Here is a 22,561-nt window from a genome sequence, read left to right on the forward strand (position 1 = left end):
AAGTGAATAAAACTGTCAAAATATTATCTTGTCTTTAATTAAAGTATTGGTTTGGTTTGGTTTTAACTTTTGCTCAAGAAGAATTATTTATTGGGTAGATACCATAAAAACAAGGCGAAGCTTTTTGGGTCTTCATTAGAATAGGTCTTTATTCATTGTGTGAATGTCTTATTCCTGACCAGTATTCACTGTTTGTGCTGATCCCAAATTTATAGTTATAATATTGTTGTCTAGCTTATTCTAGTAGTCCTGAGGTCGTTAGGAAGAAATGTAGATAGAGAAGTGGGGCAATGGTGGTTGTGGCTGGCTTTATTGGCTTATCAATCATTGAATTTGTATTTCAGTCAAAAAGAAAAAAGATTAGAGAACTGACTAATATTTAGAGTTTTATGAAAGACCTCCCTAAAGAAAAAAGTAGTGGTAAATTAGACTTCATAAAAATATTGACATATAAAACCATGAAATGTCGTCAAAAACATGTGTTTATTACACACTTCTCTCAAATTGCATTTAATGAAGTATTACTGCAGTGATTCTTCAACGACACTGCAAAGGCTTCAATAGTTTAATCTAATCTAAAAAAAAATAAAATTGCTACGATTAGGCTAGATTAAATGAAAATTGAGCAGAATCCATAAACTTTCAAACGTGATACACTTCAAAAATAAAATTGTTGGATGTAATTTTTTTTTTTATAACTTTTAGCCCACCTCACATTTACATATGTCAATGAGAATCGAACTCATAATCTTTACAATGTTGAAATTATAACTTACCAATTGTTGGATATAACTTGAAACTGTTCTAAGTCTATCGGTGACGAAACTCATTGGCCAATGGCTCTAAACCCTAAGCCCAAGCCTTCACGGAAATCGAGAGGTGGGAGAATCTGAGTGGCTCTATTGCTTCTAGTAGTTCCTACTTCCTAGTGTCTTGGTTTGGGCTTTCCATGTGGTTGTTGGGGCTTTTGGTCTACCGGGAGGGAAACAGGTTATTTCCAGAACTCTTACAAGTCCTCATAAGTGACGGGTTGCCTAGTCCTCCATGAGTTCTATGTTCCTTTATTTTGGTTTTTGGTTGTTTTGAGGGTCTCCTTCCCTTGTCATGTTCATGTCAAACCGGTTGGAGGGATGATTTTTCCTCTCTTTTGTTGATGTGTATTTGGTCTTTTTGGGCCTACCCCTTGGGCTTTTCCTTGGGTGTTTTTTAATTGAAGTCTATTCACAAAAAAAAAAAAAAATATTTTCAGAACTCGGGGTGGGTCCCAATGACAACTTGTGTTGGACACGCGGCGATGATCTGGGACGTGATCTGACGGTAGAGAGAGGTGGGTTCCAATGAAGAACCCATAACTGAATCTTTTGTTTAATTATTGTTGAGAAATTCTTAGATACAGACTACCCTACCACGTGGTAGCTCAATCAAAATTAAGAAAGAACTTTGCATATCCCCAAAATTAGACATATTTTAATAAAGCAATAAACCCAAAACACCCTCTTACAGGGTCTTGATTGGGCAGCCCTACCGTCACGTGGTACGGCTGCTCTACCTAAGAATCTGTGTTTGAATAAGAATCCAAAAACAAACACCAAGGCTAAGTTTTTTTTATTTTTTAGTACAAGGGCTAAGCGTTTTGAGTCTTCCTTACTGTGTTTCTTTATTCATTTTTTTTCTACCAGTATTTACTGAATCACTAGATCCCAAATTTAAAGTTGGGTCTTCTAGGTTGTGAAGAATAATTGTAGATGGAGATGGCGAGGCAGTGGTGGTTGTGGCAACCAATGATAGGCTTTTCAATCATTGAATTTGCATATCAATCAAAAAGAAAAAAGATAATTAAATTTACACAATATTTTTTCATCAAAATAAAACAGACTTATGATATAAACATATACAAAAGACCTTCTAAAAAAAATGAAGAAGTAGAGTTATGAAAGTAGATATATTTCTATATATCACTATGGGTAGTACCATAATTTCTTGTTTGTCTATGGATGACAGCAGAAGAGTATGTAACAGCCATTTTGGTTTGAAATGAATGATATTGTTGCTTAATTTGTGTTTGATTCAAAAATACCTTTGTGGGAGTGGTCAACTACAACTAGAACTGCAATTAAGGCAATTAACTATGTAGTTAGTATGACGATAAATGTCAGTCATAAAAGCGGCGATTAATACGGCTTTAACTACGATAATAACTACGCACAATGATTACAACTATGAATACGCGATGACCGTCGTAAATGTGTCATGTTAACCACCGTTAATGCATCATTAATCACGTCATAAGTATGTAAGTAATTGCAGCCATAAATGCGGGAATAATGGCGGCTTGTCCCCCAAGTAAGTCATGGCCTATATAAAGGCGGCCCAACGTATAGGTAAACCATCCCATTATGATTCATCTTACTACACTCTCAGAAACGTACTAACATAGGCATTAGAGGGTTTTTTACAGGTACCCCCTACTCTTCGAGCCAATGATCAAACTTCTGAGTCTAAGCTCTAAGGAAGCTTCTCCAACATTCCTGGTCAGCTTCCGCTCCAGTCCACATTCATTGGTGAGTCAAAATCCTCTATGGAATTTTTCGTCACCAATAACCTTCACAAAGAAGTAGAGTTATGAAAGACATGACTCTTCTAATACTACAAGAATTCTAAATTTTGAGATTGACATAATTTGAAGTCGTGTTAAGCTCTGAGGAAGATTGTAATATTTAAAAAAATAACATAAATATAAAACTATTTTGACATAAAAAAATAAAATATTTTTCGATTCACTATTTTTGGGGATTATAGTTATAATATTGTTATCTATCTTATATTCTTATTCTAGTAGTATTGAGGTTGTCAAAAATAAATGTAGATGGAGATGGTGCTGTCCTTATTGTCTTATCAATAATTTGCAGTTCAGTAAAAGAGAAAAAAATCATAGAATTTACATATATAAAGACTTTTAATATTTTGAGCTTTATGAAAGACCTCCTAAAATAAAAAGTAGTTGTAAAGTAGACTTCTTATTTAAAAATTTTGACATATAAAACCATAAAAATGTTGACAAAACACGAAAATGTTCACCTGTGTAACGCCCCAAGCTGCACCTCACCAGCTTAAGCACGTCACAGTGCCGCGAGACCCTAAAACATAAACCGAACGCTCGATTTACATTCTAGAGAACCGCTAGGCATTTTGTTTGAAAACTTTTCGTAGAAACACAGCGGAATCTACAAATACTTTTGAGGTGAAAAATTCGTTTCAATCGGCTAAAGCTTGGAATTAGTGTTCACACAAAGGGTACGCACTTCAAAGAACAAGAGTGTGACTGGATTTGACACTCAGTTGACTGTTTACAGGTCTCGGAATACGAAGTTCAAGAAATAAAAAGGTAATTTACCGAATTTGTTCTGCACACCCAGCTCCGTCCGCTATTGTCCCGTCACCAGTGCACAGTACCTGCATCCACACTGTTGTAGGGGTGAGCTTTCGTCCTCGCTGCTCTTACAGGAACTCTACCACGACTAGGTTTGAAACCCTTTAATATATATTTGGGATCCCAGTATGAAAACATGCTTAAGTCAAACATTTTAAAGGAACGACAAACTTTAATGTTTTTCAACTTGAAAACAGATGCGTGATGCTTAAATAAATACGGCGCCAAATCCAAATATTACCTGATGGCCGGTCCCATAGACCCACTACACGACCTTACCTCAAATTAATTTATCACCAGGTAAGCGTAGCGAGAGCGTCCGCTACCTAGCTACACACACGGATCGGGTCGTCATTGCGATCGCTCACCGTCCGACCGGTGTAACTAACCCTCCGGAGGTTTTGGGGATCGAACCCAAGGAAGTCAGAGCCACCCTTCGCTCTCAAGCCATCACATTTCTCACATGGTTTGATTAGTATGCATTGCATTTGAACATGACCAAACCATACCAACTAACGTGCATCAATTAATAACAATATAAGAAAATCGCTAACCGAGGAGAGTCCTGAATCCCCTACCTGGATTCCGATGCTTTCTCTCACGTACTCCGAGAGTCGCGAACCTTCCGTTCCTTGGGTAACTGGAGTCCTAGATTCCGACATTTCGATGGTTAATATCTTTTGAACAATTATAGGAAATCTCGACGATTAATATATCGTCCAAACCAACTTTTCCTGTTTTGACCAGGAGTTGACCAAATTTGACCATTGTTTGACCGACATTTCTTAGTTTGACCAGTATTGACCAATTTGATCATGTCGAAGTAAATCAAGCAACGACTTAATTTCAAACATATTAGGTGTACCCGAATTTTTACTAAGGCCACCCAATATATTCATATTACCATTTCACACAAGGTGTGCCCAAATTACTAAGGGCACCCAACCACCACTTAATCTTTTTCACAATGTCATAACCAATTCAACGTATAACTGCATATTTATGCTTTGCCAATTTCACCAGAATGAGAAACATACTACAACATCCATAACCAAAATCATTTAGCAAACATGAACAAAACAGCAAGCTTACAACATAGCTTCGACTTCTTGTGACTATCAATCCAATTTACTCTTCTCAAACACAACATCACAGTAGGCATGCAACAAAGCAACCCAGTTTCCAAAAGCTAACCACACAGGTAAACTTCCAGCACCTTTGATAGAATCCAACTCACCTTGTGATCAACTAGATCAAAACAAAACCCCGAACTGCAGGTTTGTTTTCCAACGAAGAACGCAGGTCAGCGAGAGTTCCCACTCAACTACTTCCAAACCTGGCCAATTCTGCGTTTACGAATTTAACCCAACATCAATAGACACTCAAAGCACAAATCAAAACCAAGAAGTTACCAGGGGTGATCGAAACTACCACCACGAACGGTGACATCGCTATTGCAGAACGTACCCGAAACTATCAACTCAGCCAGGCCAACGATTTCAGCTCAACCAGCCATGCTTCCGAGTCCTAGGACCACAATGACCCTCGTAAAAGAGTTGAAGACACCCAAACAGCTGCCGGAAACCGGAATCACAGTGAATTCCGACGTCACCCAAAACCCAATTTCATCAGAACCCATTCGAAAATGAAAGCTATTTACATAAACGTGTAGAGCATGACGAGAGGAATGATTTTCATACCACTTGCAGCTCATACGGTGGCCGGAGTCTCCGGTGATTGCAGAACTCACCGAACGAGACACAAAGCTCATCTACGATCGATGCATGGACGATCAGAGGCCACAGGGACGTCGGCACAGTTGAGACGAAGAGAATTTCGGTGGTCCTCCGCTGTGATGTGGCCGGACTGATCAGCGCCGGTCGGATCCTCTTTGCGGGTTTCCGGGTCCCGTCGGGTCAGAGAACACCGAGTTCTCTCTCCTTCTCTCTCGATCCTTCTAGTTTTCCCAACAGAGCAACACACGGATAATTGGATATATAGATTGATCCAGTTAAGGATGGACGGCTAGGATGAAGCGGTGGGTGGATCAATGGCTGGGATTTCTCCTCCTATTTTCTATTTCTTGTTTTAAGTTCTAAAATTTCACAACTTCGGAAATTCGTTATAAATAGTCCGGGTCACCGGAAAATTCCCCGAAAATTTCCACGAACTCGTCGTGACGTATACTTCCTTATCCAACTCCTAAATTGAGGATTTCACTTTACAAAAATTTCTGAAAATACTCCCGAGCACTTTGACTTTTATCGAAATCGATAAGTAACTTATCGAACTATTTCACTTAAGCTCGATAAATTTTTCTGGGGCTCACAACCTGGTCAGTTATTGACCAAGAAAATAATACTCAACCACCTTTGGATGTAAATCCAATGGCAGAGAGAATTATTATTAAGTTGAGGTGTTTTGTTTTCCACCATTTGATGTAAATCTAAGGGTTATTGAGCATAAATTATTTGGTCAGCAACTGACCAGGTGAACATTACTGTGTCAAAACATGTGTTTATTAGATGCTTCTCTCAAAATAACATTTAATGAAGTATCAATGTAGTGATTCTTCAACGACACTAAAAGGACTTTAATTTAACCTAAAAATGAATATCGCTATGATTAGGCTAAATTAAATGATTATTGAGCATAGACACTACTAAAATCATTCATAAACTTCAAATGTGACACACTTTGAAAATGAGAGTGTTGGATGTTACTTGAAACTATTCTAGGTCCATTGCTGATGTAACTCATTGACAAACGACAATACATTGCTCATAAACTTCAGACGTAATACATTTTGAAAATGAGATTGTTCGATGTAACTTGTAAGTGCTCCAGGTCCCATTGCTGATGTAACCCCCTGACAAAGAGACTCTAAACTGCTAGCTTGTTCAATTGGTTCATCGGGGTCCAAATTCCAAACTCAACATGTAATCCCTACGGCCTTTTGCATCAGCAACAATTCCCAACTAGATCCAAACTCAACTTGCCATTCCAGTCCAAACTGACTTCTGGGCCACATACGTCATCTTCACTACCAGCCCACAAAATGGCCAGTAAACGGGCCCTTCCAGAACAGCCCACAATCTCAGCGTACCCCACAAAAATGAAAGCCTACGGGACCAAGGTTGGTAAACAATGGGCCTACCAATCATCCTAGTACCCAAACCCCCCCCAAAGACGGTAACCACCCGGTAGCAGGTACCAACCACAAAAAAAAAAAAAAAAAAAAGACAAAACGGCAAGTCGTACACAAAACCCCGTTATAGCCGATTAAAGCGAGCCAAAAACCAACACACACTCTGTCTCTCGATCACTCTACTCATCAGTCATCTCCCACCATTTCGCCATTAACTCCGATTCACAAATTTCCAGAACCAAAACGGTTGGTGAATGCTGACCCAGTTCTTCTTGGTTTTCGTAATCAATCACTCCCATTTTTTTTCTTTCATTTTTATAATTCTCCATGCATTTTTTTTATTTTATTATTTCCACAGGAGAATCTCTCGGTAGCGTAATTTAAGCTCTCTCGGTAGTCGTGGCGCCTCGTTCCAAGCGCCGCCGTGAGCAACCAATTCCTCCAGCTCGCTCTTTACTAAAAAAACCGACGGCGTTCTGCCGTTTCTGAGTGCCGGAGGGCAAAATGTTGACGTGCATAGCTCGGCCTAAGAAACTCGGCGACGAGTCGCTGAGTCAACCCGAGGTCTCCGACTCCACCAACGCCGCGGCCAACAAACAACAGGCGGCGATTAAATCGCTCACTTTCCAGGTACGGTTACTTCATCTTCGTTTTCTACAATTCGACGTCGTTTTGGTTCTGGATTCTGATTGTGGTGGTTTGGTTGCAGCTGAAGGATATGGCGTTGAAGGCGTCGGGAGCGTACAGGCATTGCAACCCCTGCACCGGTCCGGCGGCGCAGAGCCGGCTCAAAGGGACGGGAGAGTCGGACGCGGACTCGGACCGGTTCAGGTGGTCGTACCGGCGGACCGGGAGCTCGAGCTCGACGACGCCGAGGACTTGGGGGAAGGAGATGGAGGCGAGGCTGAAAGGGATCTCGAGCGGCGAAGGCACGCCGAACTCGGCCAGCGGCCGCCGGGTCGACCCGGTCGTGTTCGTTGAAGAGAGAGAGCCCAAGGAGTGGGTGGCCCAGGTGGAGCCCGGAGTGCTCATCACCTTCGTTTCGTTGCCACGTGGCGGGAATGATCTCAAGCGCATTAGGTTCAGGTACGTTTTTCTGTCTTGGAAAATCCGACGGTTGGAATTTCGTGTTTTTGGATTTGTTTTGATCGGCGCGGCGTGACTAGTGTTACTGGTTACTGGTGAGCCAAGTCCCCACTGGGATATCTAACATTTGTCATTTTTGACTAATTTAGGTCGTGTTTGGATGGTTAGTTTTCTAAAAACGTGTTTTTTTTTTTTCGTCCCAAATTTACCAAGGGTTTTTTTTCCTTTCCACAATCCAAAGTTTTACAACAATGCTCTATTGACACTCACAATGGTAACATTAGAAGTCGACCAAAAACCGAACTGTGCACCATATAGTTACTCAATATCGGTGCTAATCAAACAGGTTCTAGCACTATAGTTATTCAACATCAGTGTGGTTCAAAAGTCGTAAAATTAGGTGCCAACGAACATCTGAATCTTGTGTTCAACGCTATTTAACATCGGTGTGGTTTACTAGTGGTTATATTAGGCGTCAACCAAAACCGAATCTTATGTTCTACTGTCATTCAATATCGGTGTGGTTCAACGTGTTATATATATAGACTATTCCTTTGTGCACTTTATTTCAAACAAGAAAACTTGCGAGTAATTTTTCACTTGGCATCCAAACACTACTTTAGAATTAGGATTTTAGGTGTGAATGGGCCTACAAAGTGACAGTAAATTTCACGCCTCGTTATGAAAAAAGCAAAGGAAAGAAAAGTCCAAAAGGAGGAGAATAGAGGGACAATTGAGATGGTGGGTGGTGGGTCAATCTTGATTGTGTTAGGAAAGCTTTACCACTGAGTGTTGTCGTCGTGTCGGAGACCCTTTGCTTTCTTTTATTCAATTCCACCACGCATGCCTGATTCTGCGTGGCTCTGTTTTCTTCTGCCCTCCCCATTATTTTTCTTCTTTGTCTCCTCAAATTTATAGCCAGGCAAGTAAGCCACAGAACCTTGTCACACCAAAATTACGTACATGACAAAGTGTAAACATCATCTAGTACCTTTGCGTTTCCAATGGACTAGGACTTCATAGTAGCATAGTAGCTTTGTTGGTCAATAGTGGTAAGCTAGTTTTACACTGTGGACTTGACTTTAATCTGAAGCATATGCTAAAGTTGATTGATTTAAATGATTTTTTGATTTGGGTTTGGTCTTGTAAACTAGTATGGATTGATTGCTTTTGAAATCCACCAACTTTCATCGGCCAATAAAGAAGAGCTGTGTTTGATGGGTTTGCCACTTTGTAGACCACTTTATTCCATGCACCGAAATTTAGTTTTTGCTTTGTCAAAAGGTGTTCCGCTTCTGACCCAAGTTCCTAACATATTCAGCAACGCTTAATTTGCAAATGTAACGTTAGACCTACAATACAAGAGGATGAATTAATTTTCAAGCATGTAAGATGTTAAAAATGAAAATGGAGTGAATAGAAAAGAAGTGATCATAGTGCCCAGGATGAAGATTTACACTTGTTTTGAACTTGCTACATGCTTCTTGTTCTTAATTTTCATGGGGTAATTTTATGACATCAGGGATTCTCAATTGGCTAATTCTTGTGTTTTTTTTCTTTCTCTGATTAGTCGAGAGATATTTAACAAATGGCAAGCGCAAAGGTGGTGGGCGGAGAACTATGACAAGGTCATGGAGCTGTACAATGTTCAAAGGTTTAACAGGCAAGCATTCCCACTACCAACCCCGCCAAGATCTGAAGATGAGGTAAGCCCCTAGCTGGTTATGTAGTGAACATATGATAGTATAAATTCAATAACATTGGTGATTCTGTGTTGTTATTCTGCTAAAGTATGTTGTCAATATCAGTTTTGCATATTTGATTCTAGTGTGCTAATTCAGCATACACTTTTATGCATAGGCTGCTAGGGCTAGCACTTATATACTATTGTTGTCTTTATCAATTTTCATATTATATGTTGGCTTCCTCTTCTGTTACAGAGTTCGATACAGAGTTCAAAGATGGAATCTGTAGAAGATAGCCCTGTAACACCGCCACTAACCAGAGAACGGTTACCTAGAAACTTGTACCGTCCACCAGGGATGGGTATGGGATACTCATCCTCAGATTCACTTGACCATCATCCAATGCAGTCCCGCCAGTATTGTGATTCAGTTGGTGTGAATTCCACCCCTAAACTCTCCAGCATAAGTGGCACTAAGACAGAGACATCATCGATGGATGCCTCTATAAGAAGTAGTTCATCAAGGGATGCTGATCGCTCTGGGGAGCTATCTATCAGCAATGCTAGTGATTTGGAGACTGAATGGGTTGAACAGGATGAGCCTGGGGTTTACATCACAATCCGAGCATTGCCAGGTGGCAAACGGGAGCTTAGACGAGTCAGATTCAGGTAATATTCTTAACAACTTCATGGTCAGGCTGAGGGTTTTTATTCGTTAAAACCATGAGTTTAACAGCACAATAGTACAAATAGGAGAATTTTCTTTGGCCATTTATTAGAAAGAAATTGAATAGAGTTAGATCCATATTATTTATGTGAGGTGTTATTGCAGCTATTAAGAGTCAGAACAGTTCAAGAAAATACAAGTTTAGGCATACCTCTCTCACTTTCTATGTACAAATAGTAACTTCGACATAAGACCATTTGATCAGCTTCTAACCCCAGTCATGACCATCTTCAGCCAATCGATGCTTGTGGTTTTATCAGCATTGCATTTTTTGATTTTGGTGCCTTAATTTTTTGGTACCGTTAATGTGGCCCATCAAGTAACATCCTACTGATTGTTTTAACTTTTCAACCCTCATTGGACAGTAATTCAAAGATGCATCTAGTGTTGACTTCTTTGTAATTGTTCATCATCACAGTAAGAGCTTTATAGAAACATTGCAAGATTTCAGGCCATAGTTAATGCTTTTTAGTCAAGAATACTTGATTTTTGGCACAGGGTCCCTACATGCGCATTATAGCACACTAGAAGTTCAACTTATTGACAATTATGACTTAAATTGCCAGTTATAAGGGACACAATAATCAACCATATGCCACCAATATTAGTGTTCCACTAATTCCTTTTGTCTTCGGTGGTATATCTATAGCATAATCTACTTGATTGTGGGAATACAATCTTCTTTCTCGTGTTTAGCTATTATCATGATTTGGAATGATATCTGACCTGACATGAATTGTCTGTTTTTTTATATGTGGTGCAGCCGAGAAAAATTTGGAGAGATGCACGCCAGAATGTGGTGGGAAGAGAATCGAGCCAGGATACATGAACAATACTTGTGATTGAGAAACTTGGGTGGCTGCAGGTGCTTAATTTACCGGAGTCTTGAGGTGTTGCATTTGAGATTGTTTTACTTTCGGTCTTGCCATACTGGTAAAGCCTTGTCTATAGATAACTAGATATCGGAATGGGTGTCACTGGCACCTCATGATGTTCAGAGGGATGCATACAACGTTTCCCATGTTGATGATCCAAAATATATTCATATTGGGATGGGGGGTCATAGACTTCAATTTTTGTTATTTTCTCTGTTTATGGGTGAACAAAGAGCCATAGTTGTATCTGAATCTTGAAAATGTGTATGTCAAATACCAGATCAATCATCTTTCCTCTGCCATTTCTCCAAGACAAGGCATGTTCGTGATACCTTTAACAAGCAGTAAATAATGAAGTTTTTTTTTTTTTTCCTGTGCAGTACATTCTTATATACTGAAATGCGAAAAAAATTGTGCAAACAGAAGACAATTGATCGATAAACATTAGTAGTGGTTGCTATGTCAATATGTCAGTAGTGATTTTCAAAATCAATATATGGAAATAGGTAAATTTCTAATGAATGGTGTCAAAAATGTGTGAATATCATGCCAATTGTATGAAAATTTAGTATTTGATTAGTTTACAGAACTTTGTAAAAAAATTTGTACCAGTTTTTGCTACATAGTAATAATGCTATCCTCACTGAAGTTGGTATTTATATGAAGATATTGGTGAAAACTAAATCATATGTATTTGCTTTGCTACCTTCAATATTGTTAGTGTCAGTCACTTATCTTTTCATCCCCTAATCTTTAACTTGTATTTGGTAAATTATCATATTGCTGCCATCAGTAAATAAGACTACATCCAAAAGTGAATTCAACAAATCTCCCAAACGACCAAAAATGTTATATGGGCCTTGAGGACCATGTCCGTTTAGAAATGAACACAGATTATTAGGGTGAGTTTTTCTAGTATTAGAAACCGGGGGATTTTGTTATCATCCTTCTACACTTCTACATGATAGATTTTCAATTCAGGCCCAGTTTGGCCCCGAGGTTAGAGCAGCTTAAGCTGCTTATTCCATAATTTAAGTTGGATGGGTGTTTGGTAAAACAAGAGATTGGTGATTATAATTCAATCTCCCACTTCCCAATGCTATAATCCACAAGTTGCAAAAGTGATGCTTCTAGATTAAGAGATTTCAGAAGTTGAGATGTGTACCTATATTGCCCTCATCTATATCCCAACACTGCCAAAACTGGTTTGAAGATGGACTGAGGATTTGATGCCTACAACCCAGCAAGTTCATGACTTCCAACTCCAATTGTGGTCAGTTTTCTTCTATAGATGCAACGAAGCCAAGAGTAAGCCGAGAAGAGCTGGAAAAGTCGCCGGCGTCGAGGAACCGCGACGAAGCTGAGAATTTCCAAAAACGAAAATCATCAGAACATAATCGAATTCAGAAAATAATCACACAGGCATGTAGACCATGACGAGAAGATGAGGTTTCATACCACATGCAAGCCAATCGGTGGCCGGAGTCACCAGAATTCGCTGAAACTCGCCGGAGCAATCGGACCTTCTCACCATCGATTCTTCTTCGTCGTCCGGTGCATGGATAATCAACGGCCACATACGTGAAGGGTACGATGAGACGAAGAGGATGGTGCCAGTGCGCCGTCGTGGGGTAGCCGGAGGTGAAAGTTCCGGTCAGGCTTCTCTTCCGGGTCGGTGGCCTTCTGACTCCAAGCTCCCTCTCTCTCTCTCTCTCGCTTTCTAGGCCAATTCCTTTCCTTTTTAAAGCCAAATCAAAGGACCAGATTGGATGGTGGAGGAAATCGACGGCTCAGATCGCGCCACTTGATTTCTATTTCCTTAAATAAATTTTCAAAACCCCAGAACTTCGGAAAGTCACGATATATAAGTAACATCATTTTAACATCATGTCCTTTTTGGTCATTTTCTAAACTCACAGCACTTTTATACTAAAGTTTACCAAACACTTAAACACTGCTTTTGTACTCACAGCACTTTTAAAAGCACAGTTTACCAAACACCCAGCTACTTAATTTCACAGCTGATTATTCTCACAGCACAGCTAAAGCCGATTTTAAATTAATCACCTCGGGGCCAAACTCGCCCTCAGATTAGTATATTATTTATTGAGCTTAGTTGATAAATGTTTCATTAGCTAAGGAGTAATGTTAATCCTTCTAGATATTGTACGTTGACTATATTGTCTGTTACGAATGAACATGCAACAACTTGATAACAATACACAACAATTCTAGTTGCGTTTCCGCTTAATTGTAACAGTTATAGTGTTGAACCACATCATGCTTAGTCAACAATATTTTTATCTTCTTTTTCTAGATTTCTACCATGTAACTCTCTTCCTTTTGTTCCTCCCCGTTGTTGAGTTTAGTCAGTTTACTAACTTTGCTGTAAGTAAGGTGTTAGCAATGACTGGTATTTTTTTTTTTTTTTGGGTCAAATGATGACTGGTATCATTCATATTGCTTGTTTGTATTTCTTAACAATTGAGGAATAGCCACAAAGGTGAATTGTTGTTACAGAAAACTATCAAAATGTCCAGTTTTGCATTGGACACTTGAACATGTTTCTGGACATCCTGTAGTCCACTGTTAATCTCTTGTAATGTTAAGTCTAAAAATGGCCTAATGTTGTTAGTACAATGCAAAGTATCTTATGTTCCTACAAGTTGAAAACGGATTAATCATGAAGACAGATTTTATTTTTAGACTGAAATGAAGTTTTTATACTCGTGTGCAATTGTAAAGTAACAATATTGTCCAAACTGAAGACAGCTTATCAAAACGATAATTACATTAACTAAAAATCAATATGTCCCATGGTAATTCTTAACATGGTCATTAAGAAATAGGCAAAATTCTGATAATAGTGCCAGTTAAAGAAACAAGAAATATTATCATGCCAATTGCATGAGGATTTAGTATTTGAACAATTTACACGACTTTATTCTATCTTTCATATTTAGTTAGGATATTCTTCTGTTGAAAAAATAAGTAACAAAAGGAATGGAAAAAAAAAAAGGGGGCCGTGACCACTTACCCAATTTTAGCTTAAAAATTGCTCACTTACTCCACCAAGAGTTTTTTAACCTCATTTACTCAATTTAACAGTGTTTGACAATATTGTCCTCATTTAAAATAATAAACTACACCCATCTCTCTCTCTCTCTCTCTCTCTCTCTCTCTCTCTCTCTCTCTCTCTCTCTCTCTCTCTCTCTCTCTCTCTCTCTCTCTCTCTCTCTCTCTCTCTCTCTCTCTCTCTCTCTCTCTCTCTCTCTCTCTCTCTCTCTCTCTCTCTCTCTCTCGCCCTCCCCCCCCCCCCCAAGCATGAAGCTGCACTGCCGCGCCATGGAGGCACCGAACTTGGAGGAAGAGATCGGAGCTTTCTGCAGTTGCGGCGAAGACACTCGACGGCAAGGCCCAGCTAAGATTTCGATTCCGACTCCAATCGACAAGGCCTAGCCTTGATTCTGATGTCGATCTGATTCTGATTCCGATCAACAAGGCCTAGCCTTGATTCTGAACCCAACGCCTCCAATTCCGGTCAGCTTCACGAAGGAGGCTCCAAGGTGGTGATAAAAGAGATCGGAGCTTTCTCCAGTTGCGGCGAATACACTCGACGGCAAGGCCCAACTGAGATTTCTATTTCGACTCCGATTGACAAGGTCCAACCCCGATTCCTGTTGACGAGCTTCCTATCCTCTTAACCACGTCAACGAGCTTCCTGTCGTTGACAATAGCGTTGTGCACGCTTCCCGCCGTGGGCAGAAACCCGATGAACAGAGGTAGGTTGTCGCGCCAGATTCAGGATTTGCAACTGGAAAGAAGAGAGAAGTCGACCTGGGTGCCCAAATCAATTTTTTTTTCATTGTTTGTTTTGATGAACTTTTTAATGTGTTGGCATCAGATCAATATGTGTTGGCATCTGACTACAATTCAGCTCTAACATTTTGCTTCTACTGTGGTGGTATCCAAATGTATGTGAATATATGTAAAAATGATGTATATTGTTGTATATGTGTTGGCAATAATATGATTATTGGGGCAATAATACGATTATTGAGGGGCATTAATACGAATATTGGGGGGTAATAATACGATTATTAGAGGGCAATAATATAATTACTGGGGGGCAATAATACGATTATTGGGGGTCAATAATAAAATTATTTATTTGGATAAACCTCCAAAAGCTTTCAAAATTCAAAACAACTTCATTTTTCACTAATTATTGATCCCCAATAAACTTGTTATTGAGGAACAATAATATGTTTATTGGGGGGTAATAAAATCAGACGCCAAAATCCGATCACCAGTCCCTTAGCCGGATTCCTGTGAACGGTCGCTGGATTCCGGTCACCGTAGTCCGCGGCCGGCCACTGGTCACCGGAGCACAGCAAGGTGGAGGATGACTTTTCTCTCTAAGTGAGAAATGAGAGGGAAAAAAAGTCCCAAAAATAAATAAAAAGAATTAAAAAAAAGAATTAATTGGGTAGTAGGGAAATAATCCCTTAGAGTGTTTTGGGGTAAATGAGGTTAAAAAACTGTTAGTGGAGCAAGTGGGCAATTTTGTTGTTGAAATTGGGTAAATGATCATTTCCAAAAAAAAAAAAAATGTTTTTCTCTCTAACTCTCTCACAAGAGGTTTCTCGCTTGCGGCTAACCAACTCTAGCGGCGGCATTGTATCTACTATCGGACAGGTTGGGCTTGCCCTCTTCTTTGGTCGTTCCTTGAGTGGCGGTGCTCGGTTGCCCTGTAACTTTTTTTCCTTTGCTTCTGGTTTTCTGGTAGCGAAGACTGAATTTGATGATGGATCTTCTGGCTACGTTGATGGAGGCTCTACCCTTGTTTTGCCGTTCTATGGTGGCGGTGGTGGTAGGATCGACACTGATGGCGGCGGGTTGATATTTGGATCGGCTATTAAGGCTGGAGTTGGTGGATTCGACATTGAAGACTGGGATTTGGATCGGTATGCTTTGCGGTGGGTTTTGAGGGGTGGTCGGCTGATATGGTTGGGACTTGCGATGGTAGTCAGGCTGTTGGTTGCCCTGATGGAAATTTGGTTGGCATCGGTGACAGAGGCAAGGTCGGTGGCGGTGGTTCTGCAGGGGCTGAAGATGTGATGCTTGCTAGGGCTCTCACGGTTTGGATGGATTGGGCTTTAGGTTGCTGCCTGTGGTTTTGGGCCTTTTTGGTCTCTAGGTTTTTGTTTTTTATTTTAGGTTTGGGCCTGCATTCTTTTTCATGAAAGCATGCTAGGTCCGTTTTCTTTTTCTGAGTAGGAAAGATCGACAAGACCCTAGTAACCTCTTGTTAATTTTATTTGTTTTTTGGGGTTACTTAGTTTCTTATTTTTGCTCTTAACCAAAAAAGATGGGTGTGCTACGTAGTATACTCGTGTGAGGGGTGTGCTAGTATAGTGTGCTCTATGTAATGGTTTTTTCTGACATCCCTAACGGGCAAGTCATTATTGTACTGCTTGCTGGATGCCCTTTTCAACTCAAAAAAGGAATGGATTAAACTTTTTCTTGTATTAATTGCTTTCGTTGTTGAAATATTAATGAATATTGAGATATAACCACCACAGGTAGTCGAGTTGGTAAGAGCCTCCAGGTGTGGAAACCCCACACTCGAGTTCGAATCCCGCCGACGCTTATTGGAGTTAAATCCCAATATACTTGGTGGCCAAAGGGAGGAAGAGTTCTGACGAGATCCCCCGAGCACGGATTAGTTTCTGTGCCTAGGAACCTTTTGAGGAACCGTGTGATTGACAAATAAAAAAAAAATGAATATTGAGATATTGGTGAGAGCTAAACAATTAAGGTTTACATATAGGAATTAAAACTAAAATATCTGAAAATGGAGTTCACATCTTCATCACAATATATTTTGAGAAAGAGATTCTATATCTTTTTCTCAAAAATTATATTGCATATCATCAATCTATTTGTCTTCTTCAACAAGAAAGATAACAGGAGATGTTTGATAGGAGGAATGGCATCACCTTTGAAACCTTTTTATCTTCATGCAAGCGTGGATGAAGTCGGTACATAAATCTAGTTTATGCAAAATAAAAACCAGGCATTGCCTACACGGATCTACAAGATCAATGATATGTTTTCCATATTTTTCTGCCACTTTTCAATTGAAAGAACATAAAAGCTTTTGTGTACAGTATATTTTTCATTGTATAGTGAACTGTAACCTTAAAGAACGTGCACAGAAATACCATGCTAGTTATATGAGGATTTATTATATGCTTCCCATAAGTGACGGGCTTTTGTCATATATGAAGATTTACTCACAATCTTGTCCAAAAGAGAAAGAACATGTTACTCACAATAAGCTAGAGAAATTGTTTCTGAGATATTGGTGAGAATTAAACAACTGATAAAAACCATTTATGGAATCTCGTTGCTCACAAATTTTAAAATTGTTAGAGTCACATAGGTACATATCTATCAATTTGAAAGTTTTGTACTAACCTACATGATAATATATAGGGGCCGTGACCATTTACTTAATTTTAGTATAAAAATTGTCCACTTACTCTACTAAGAGTTTTTTAACCCCATTTACCAAATCTAACATCTATTGACAGTATTGCCCTCTCTCTCTCTCTCTCTCTCTCTCTCTCTCTCTTTCTCTCTCTCTCTCTCTCTCTCTCTCTCTCTCTCTCTCTCTCTCTCTCTCTCTCTCTCTCTCTCTCAACCTCTCTCTCATCCCATACACTCTCTCTCAATGGACCGAGTGAATCACACCTAAGCCCTCGCCGGAATCCGAATCAGACTCACCGGCCACTGCCGTCTGCGATCTGGTCCGCGCCAAGTTCTCGTTCCTCAGAGTCTGCGACCTCCGCTCGCTCCTCAAGTACCTTCGATCAGTCGCGGAGTCCGACTCCATCATCAACCTCTCTGTTCCAAACCCAATTGATTCTGGAGCTTCAAGGTCCATCGATTTCGCACCTGCAATTTCACAATTCTAGTCAATCCGAGAGCAATCGCTGGTGTCTTTGTCCACAGTCGAGCCGATCACAATCGGCGATGTCGTCTGTCCCCCCAATAAAGAAAAAAAAATTATTGCCCCCCAATAATATGTCTATTGGGGGGCAATAATCACTGCGCTGTTTATTAAAGCACACTAATCTGTTAATGATAGAAACTGATGATTTTTGGGGTGGTCTATTGGGGGGCAATAGACAGATTATTGCCACCGAATAATTTCTTAACTATGGTTAATTAATCACTAAAATTAGAGTTTTGATAAGTCTCATGTTGTTTTGTGTTTATTAAAGTACAATAATCTGTCAATGATAGAAACTGGTGATTTTTGGGGTGGTCTATTGGGAGGCAAGTTCCTTCGATCCGTCGCGGAGTCCGACTCCATCATCAACCTCTCTGTTCCAAACCCAATCGATTCTGGAGCTTCAAGGTCCAGCGATTTCGCACCTGCAATTTCACAATTCTAGTCAATCCGAGAGCAATTGCCGGTGTCTTCGTCCCCAGGCGAGCCGATCGCAATTGGCGATGTCATCTGTCCCCCAATAAAGAAAAAAAATTATTGCCCCCCAATAATATGTCTATTGGGGGGCAATAATCACTGCGCTGTTTATTAAAGCACACTAATCTGTTAATGATAGAAACTGGTGATTTTTGGGGTGGTCTATTGGGGGGTAATAGACAGATTATTGCCACCCAATAATTTCTTAACTGTGGTTAATTAATCACTGAAATTAGAGTTTTGATAAGTCTTATGTTGTTTTGTGTTTATTAAAGTACAATAATCTGTCAATGATAGAAACTGGTGATTTTTGGGGTGGTCTATTGGGAGGCCATAGACAAATTATTGCCCCCCCCCCCCCAATAATGTCTTAACTGTGGTTCATTTATTACAGGTCCTTTCAACAAAACAGCTAGATTCATTAACCAAAATAGTTAGGTTTACTGGGGGGTCATAAAAAGTTTATTGCCCCCCAATAATTTTTTTATAGATGGTCAGTAGTAACTCAGTTTGGTTTTAAATTAGTTTACAAAAGTATAGGTATTCAAATTCAATACTTGGTGAATTTAAGTCCCCAAATAATCAGGTTATGAGCGTCCATTTTGCCACTCCGACCACAACGAATTGGCTTTTTTTTCACACTCTCCACTTGACTTGAACCGCTTCACCCTAGGTTTCCCGGGTGGCCTCTTCGCAAGAATAAATGCACCTAACAACCAAAGGATCACCCATATTCCTATAAAAAATAACAAAACAAATATATTATTGCCTCGCAATAAACAGATTATTGTTCCCCAATAATATAGTCAGAACTACCAAAACACATTAGAAGCAGTCTTTAAACACAAATGAAAATATCACTGAACACAATTATAGAGACTTCATAACAATTAAGACACATTATTGCCCCCTAATAATGTAGTCAGAACTACCAAAACATTTCAGAAAAATGTAACAAATTGCTCTGAACAAAGAGTAAAAGATTAGTAAACAACAATTATAGAGACTTTATAACAATTAAGACACATTATTGTCTCCCAATAGGCAGATTATTGCCCCCCAATAATATGGCCAGAACTACAAAAAAAAACTTTAGAAACAGTAACAAATTGCTCTGAACACAACTAATATTTTGTTAGAACTAGAAAATATGAAATTTAACTATTTCAAAACAAATAGAATCAACAAATACGAAACGAAACAAAGATCAAAGTCAAAAAACCAGTTCAAATTTAACACGAAGCTCAAATTCACCAAAATCAGTTCGAAGTTAACAAAGAAATTCAAAACTAACACAATGTACACAAAAAGACCTAGAAATTCAAATCAAACAAATTAAACCGAGCTAAAATAAAAAATTTAGAGATCGATGAAGAAAAGAATCAAACAGCGATGAAGGAGGAACACAAACAAGAGCTCGATCTTGGTCTATGGTGATAATCACAGCGCAGCTCCTCTCTCTATCTAGAAATCGCAGAGCTTCTCTCTTTAGAAATCGCAGAGCTCCTCTCTTCGGAAATCACACAGTTTCTCTCTCTTCTCGAAATCGCAGAGCTCCTTTGTCTCTCTCTCGAATTTGCAGAGCTCCTTTCACTCCAGAAATTGCACAGCTCCTCTCTCTTTCTAAAATGACAGAGCTTCTCTCTCTATAATCGGGGAGTTTCTCTCTCTAAGTCTCTTTCTGTTTCAATTTTCAGCTTTGACAATTAAAAAAGGGCAAAACAGTCCAAAAATATGAAGAAAACAGGTCCAACTCTTAGAGTTTTGGGTAAGTGGGGTTTAAAAATAAAAACTGTTGTGTAAGTGGGCAATCTTTTAGAGTGTTTGGGTAAATGAGGTTAATTAACCCCAAAATTGGGTAAATGATTATTTTCCCTAATATATATAGTATAATATGATGAGACAAACTATGGTACTATGATATTTATCATACACTCATTTTACATATATTTGAACAAAAATTATAATTATTTGAATTAAAATTACAATATTGAGAACAAAGTTACCATATTCATTTACACTAATTACATATAATTAAACAAAAATTACAACACTGACAACAAATTTGCTCAAAAACTTGTAACAATGTTGTAGGTGGTGTAATTACTATTATTAGAACTAAGATTACACAAAATATGACTCAACATTACTACTCTGACAACAAATTTGTTGTCATATTTATAAATGTGTGTATGAGATACGGATATGTATTATAGAATTTTCCTAATATGATCCTCGAAACATGATTTTTTGTGTGGGTCTTTGTTAATTAGTTTTTAGACTATAGTTTTTTGTGGGCTAACAGAACCCGCAAAAGCAAAGAAACAAGACAAACCAAGATATGGACAGTGGTGGTGCATGCACCTGAATCAAAGCTCTAAACACCTTCCAATTGATATGCAATGAAACACATTGAGGAATAGCTGCTGCATGATTCAAGCTATGGTGTTGAAAAAATAGAGAGGAGAACGGATCGAAGACCAAAAATCTGGAGGAAGAATATGTACCTTATTGAGTTTGACCTCATAATTATCTTGCAAATTGTTACCAGTATGAAATATTTTTAGTCAAGTAACTGGTCAACTAGTGTTTTGATTTTGGTGTAAACTGTCTTGTGCTTAGGAACGAGTGTTTAATGGCGCTCCTTAAATACGCTTGTTTTACATATGCATTGTTTTACATTAAAGGAATCCGCTCACCTAGTTTCCAAGCCTTATACAAATTCTGCTTATGCTCTTCTAAGTTTTTTGTTGCTAGAAATATCACCGCTGAGGTGCAGTGCATAGTCTTTCAAACTTGTGACATGATTAGTTCCGCCTAAACATTGGCTGAAAGTGTTCATATGGTCATTTAGAGATGATACAAGGGCTTGATATGGAGGTATTTCTAGGAATGCAGGTGAAAAATTTGTTGGTGCTTTCTCTGCCAGAGTTGATGTTCCTAGTGCCATGGTTGATGAGGTGTTCATTGTTATTGAAGCCATTTAGGTGGCTGAGGTTAGGTGTTGGACTCACATACGGTTGGAAACGAACTCAATGCTTGTACTATATTATTTCCGTGCTTCAAGTCTTATTCCTTGGAGACTTAGAACTCGATGGCCCAATTGTTTGCTTCAGGCTGGTCAACTTAATTTTTATGTCTCACATATATATAAAGAAGGCAATAGTGTTATGAATAAGTTGGCTAACTATAACACATTGAATGAAGGATCTATCCATACTCTAGAGTGTTTTTGTTCCTTCGTTCATCAATACTCGGTATAGTCATGATTATAATTCACGTACTAGTTCTCGGTTCTCTTAGAGCTATCATTTTTGTTTGGGTTCCTTTTGGGAGTTCAAAGTTGTACCAATTGGTCCTTCTATTTTTGTATTTGGTTTTTTGGGAGCGGTCTTGGTTGAACTTCCCCCTCCTATGTTTAGTATGTATGGTACAAGGTTTAGGTTTTATGTTCCTCCGTTGCATAACTTATCTATAATAAATGGAACTGGGCGTGGAGCTAAACCTCCCAACTAATCTAGGTTCCAAAACCCTCAATAAAATATATATCGATATATGCATTGTTTAAACTTTTCTTTTAATTAAAAACAGTTCGGCATACCTATATAAGCACTCCACAAAAATAGTCATTGGCTGAGAAAACTTTGAAAAAAAAATTAAACCATTATTATTATTATTATTTTTAATCAAAAGAAGTCAGCCCATTATATAGATTTAGAAAAAATAGTTCGGCATACCTACATAAGCACTCCACAAAAATAGTCATTGGCTGAGAAAACTTTAAAACAAAAAAATTAAACCATTATTATTATGAGTGTTTCTATTGGGACCTCCAAATCTGCTCAGTTGACCTCACTCTATTATGAATTATTAAATGACATATATAACCTCTTATAAAATGACTATTAAAGACAATAATTATACACAAAAAAATATTATATTTAATTTCTCTAGACTTTCCAATTCAATAATATTATATTGCATTCTTTATTATTTTCCTTATCTATTTTCATTTTTCAATTTCACTACATACTCATTAAAGCATTTATATATATTTAATAAGAATTAAAACTATAATCAAGATCATGTGACATAAAAATTCCTATCATCATA

The 22,561-nt window shown here is 38.7% G+C and overlaps 1 protein-coding gene and 1 long non-coding RNA gene across 4 annotated transcripts; one reads left to right on the plus strand and one right to left on the minus strand.

Moving 5' to 3' along the window:
* Positions 1 to 4,403: 4,403 nt before the first annotated feature.
* On the minus strand, positions 4,404 to 5,415 carry LOC112189794. 3 transcript variants are annotated; one of them, XR_002932090.2, is made up of 3 exons: positions 5,131 to 5,415; positions 4,898 to 5,004; positions 4,404 to 4,776 (listed from the first exon to the last, which is right to left on the minus strand). It is a non-coding gene; the product is annotated as an uncharacterized LOC112189794 (long non-coding RNA). The 3 variants fall into 3 exon arrangements; XR_005805879.1 differs by lacking the exon at positions 5,131 to 5,415 and having other exon boundaries at positions 4,898 to 5,124; XR_005805880.1 differs by lacking the exon at positions 5,131 to 5,415 and having other exon boundaries at positions 4,862 to 5,124.
* Positions 5,416 to 6,707: 1,292 nt separating this feature from the next.
* Positions 6,708 to 11,266, plus strand: LOC112185545 (protein Brevis radix-like 4). The gene is made up of 6 exons (XM_024323803.2): positions 6,708 to 6,824; positions 6,937 to 7,208; positions 7,288 to 7,664; positions 9,235 to 9,370; positions 9,605 to 10,017; positions 10,839 to 11,266. Exons 2-6 carry the CDS (start codon positions 7,083 to 7,085, stop codon positions 10,915 to 10,917), a joined length of 1,131 nt encoding a protein of 376 aa, XP_024179571.1. The 5' UTR covers positions 6,708 to 6,824; positions 6,937 to 7,082; the 3' UTR covers positions 10,918 to 11,266.
* The last annotated feature ends 11,295 nt before the right edge of the window (positions 11,267 to 22,561 follow it).

This window comes from Rosa chinensis, chromosome 2 (assembly GCF_002994745.2).
Source record: "Rosa chinensis cultivar Old Blush chromosome 2, RchiOBHm-V2, whole genome shotgun sequence".
Lineage (NCBI taxonomy): Eukaryota > Viridiplantae > Streptophyta > Magnoliopsida > Rosales > Rosaceae > Rosa > Rosa chinensis.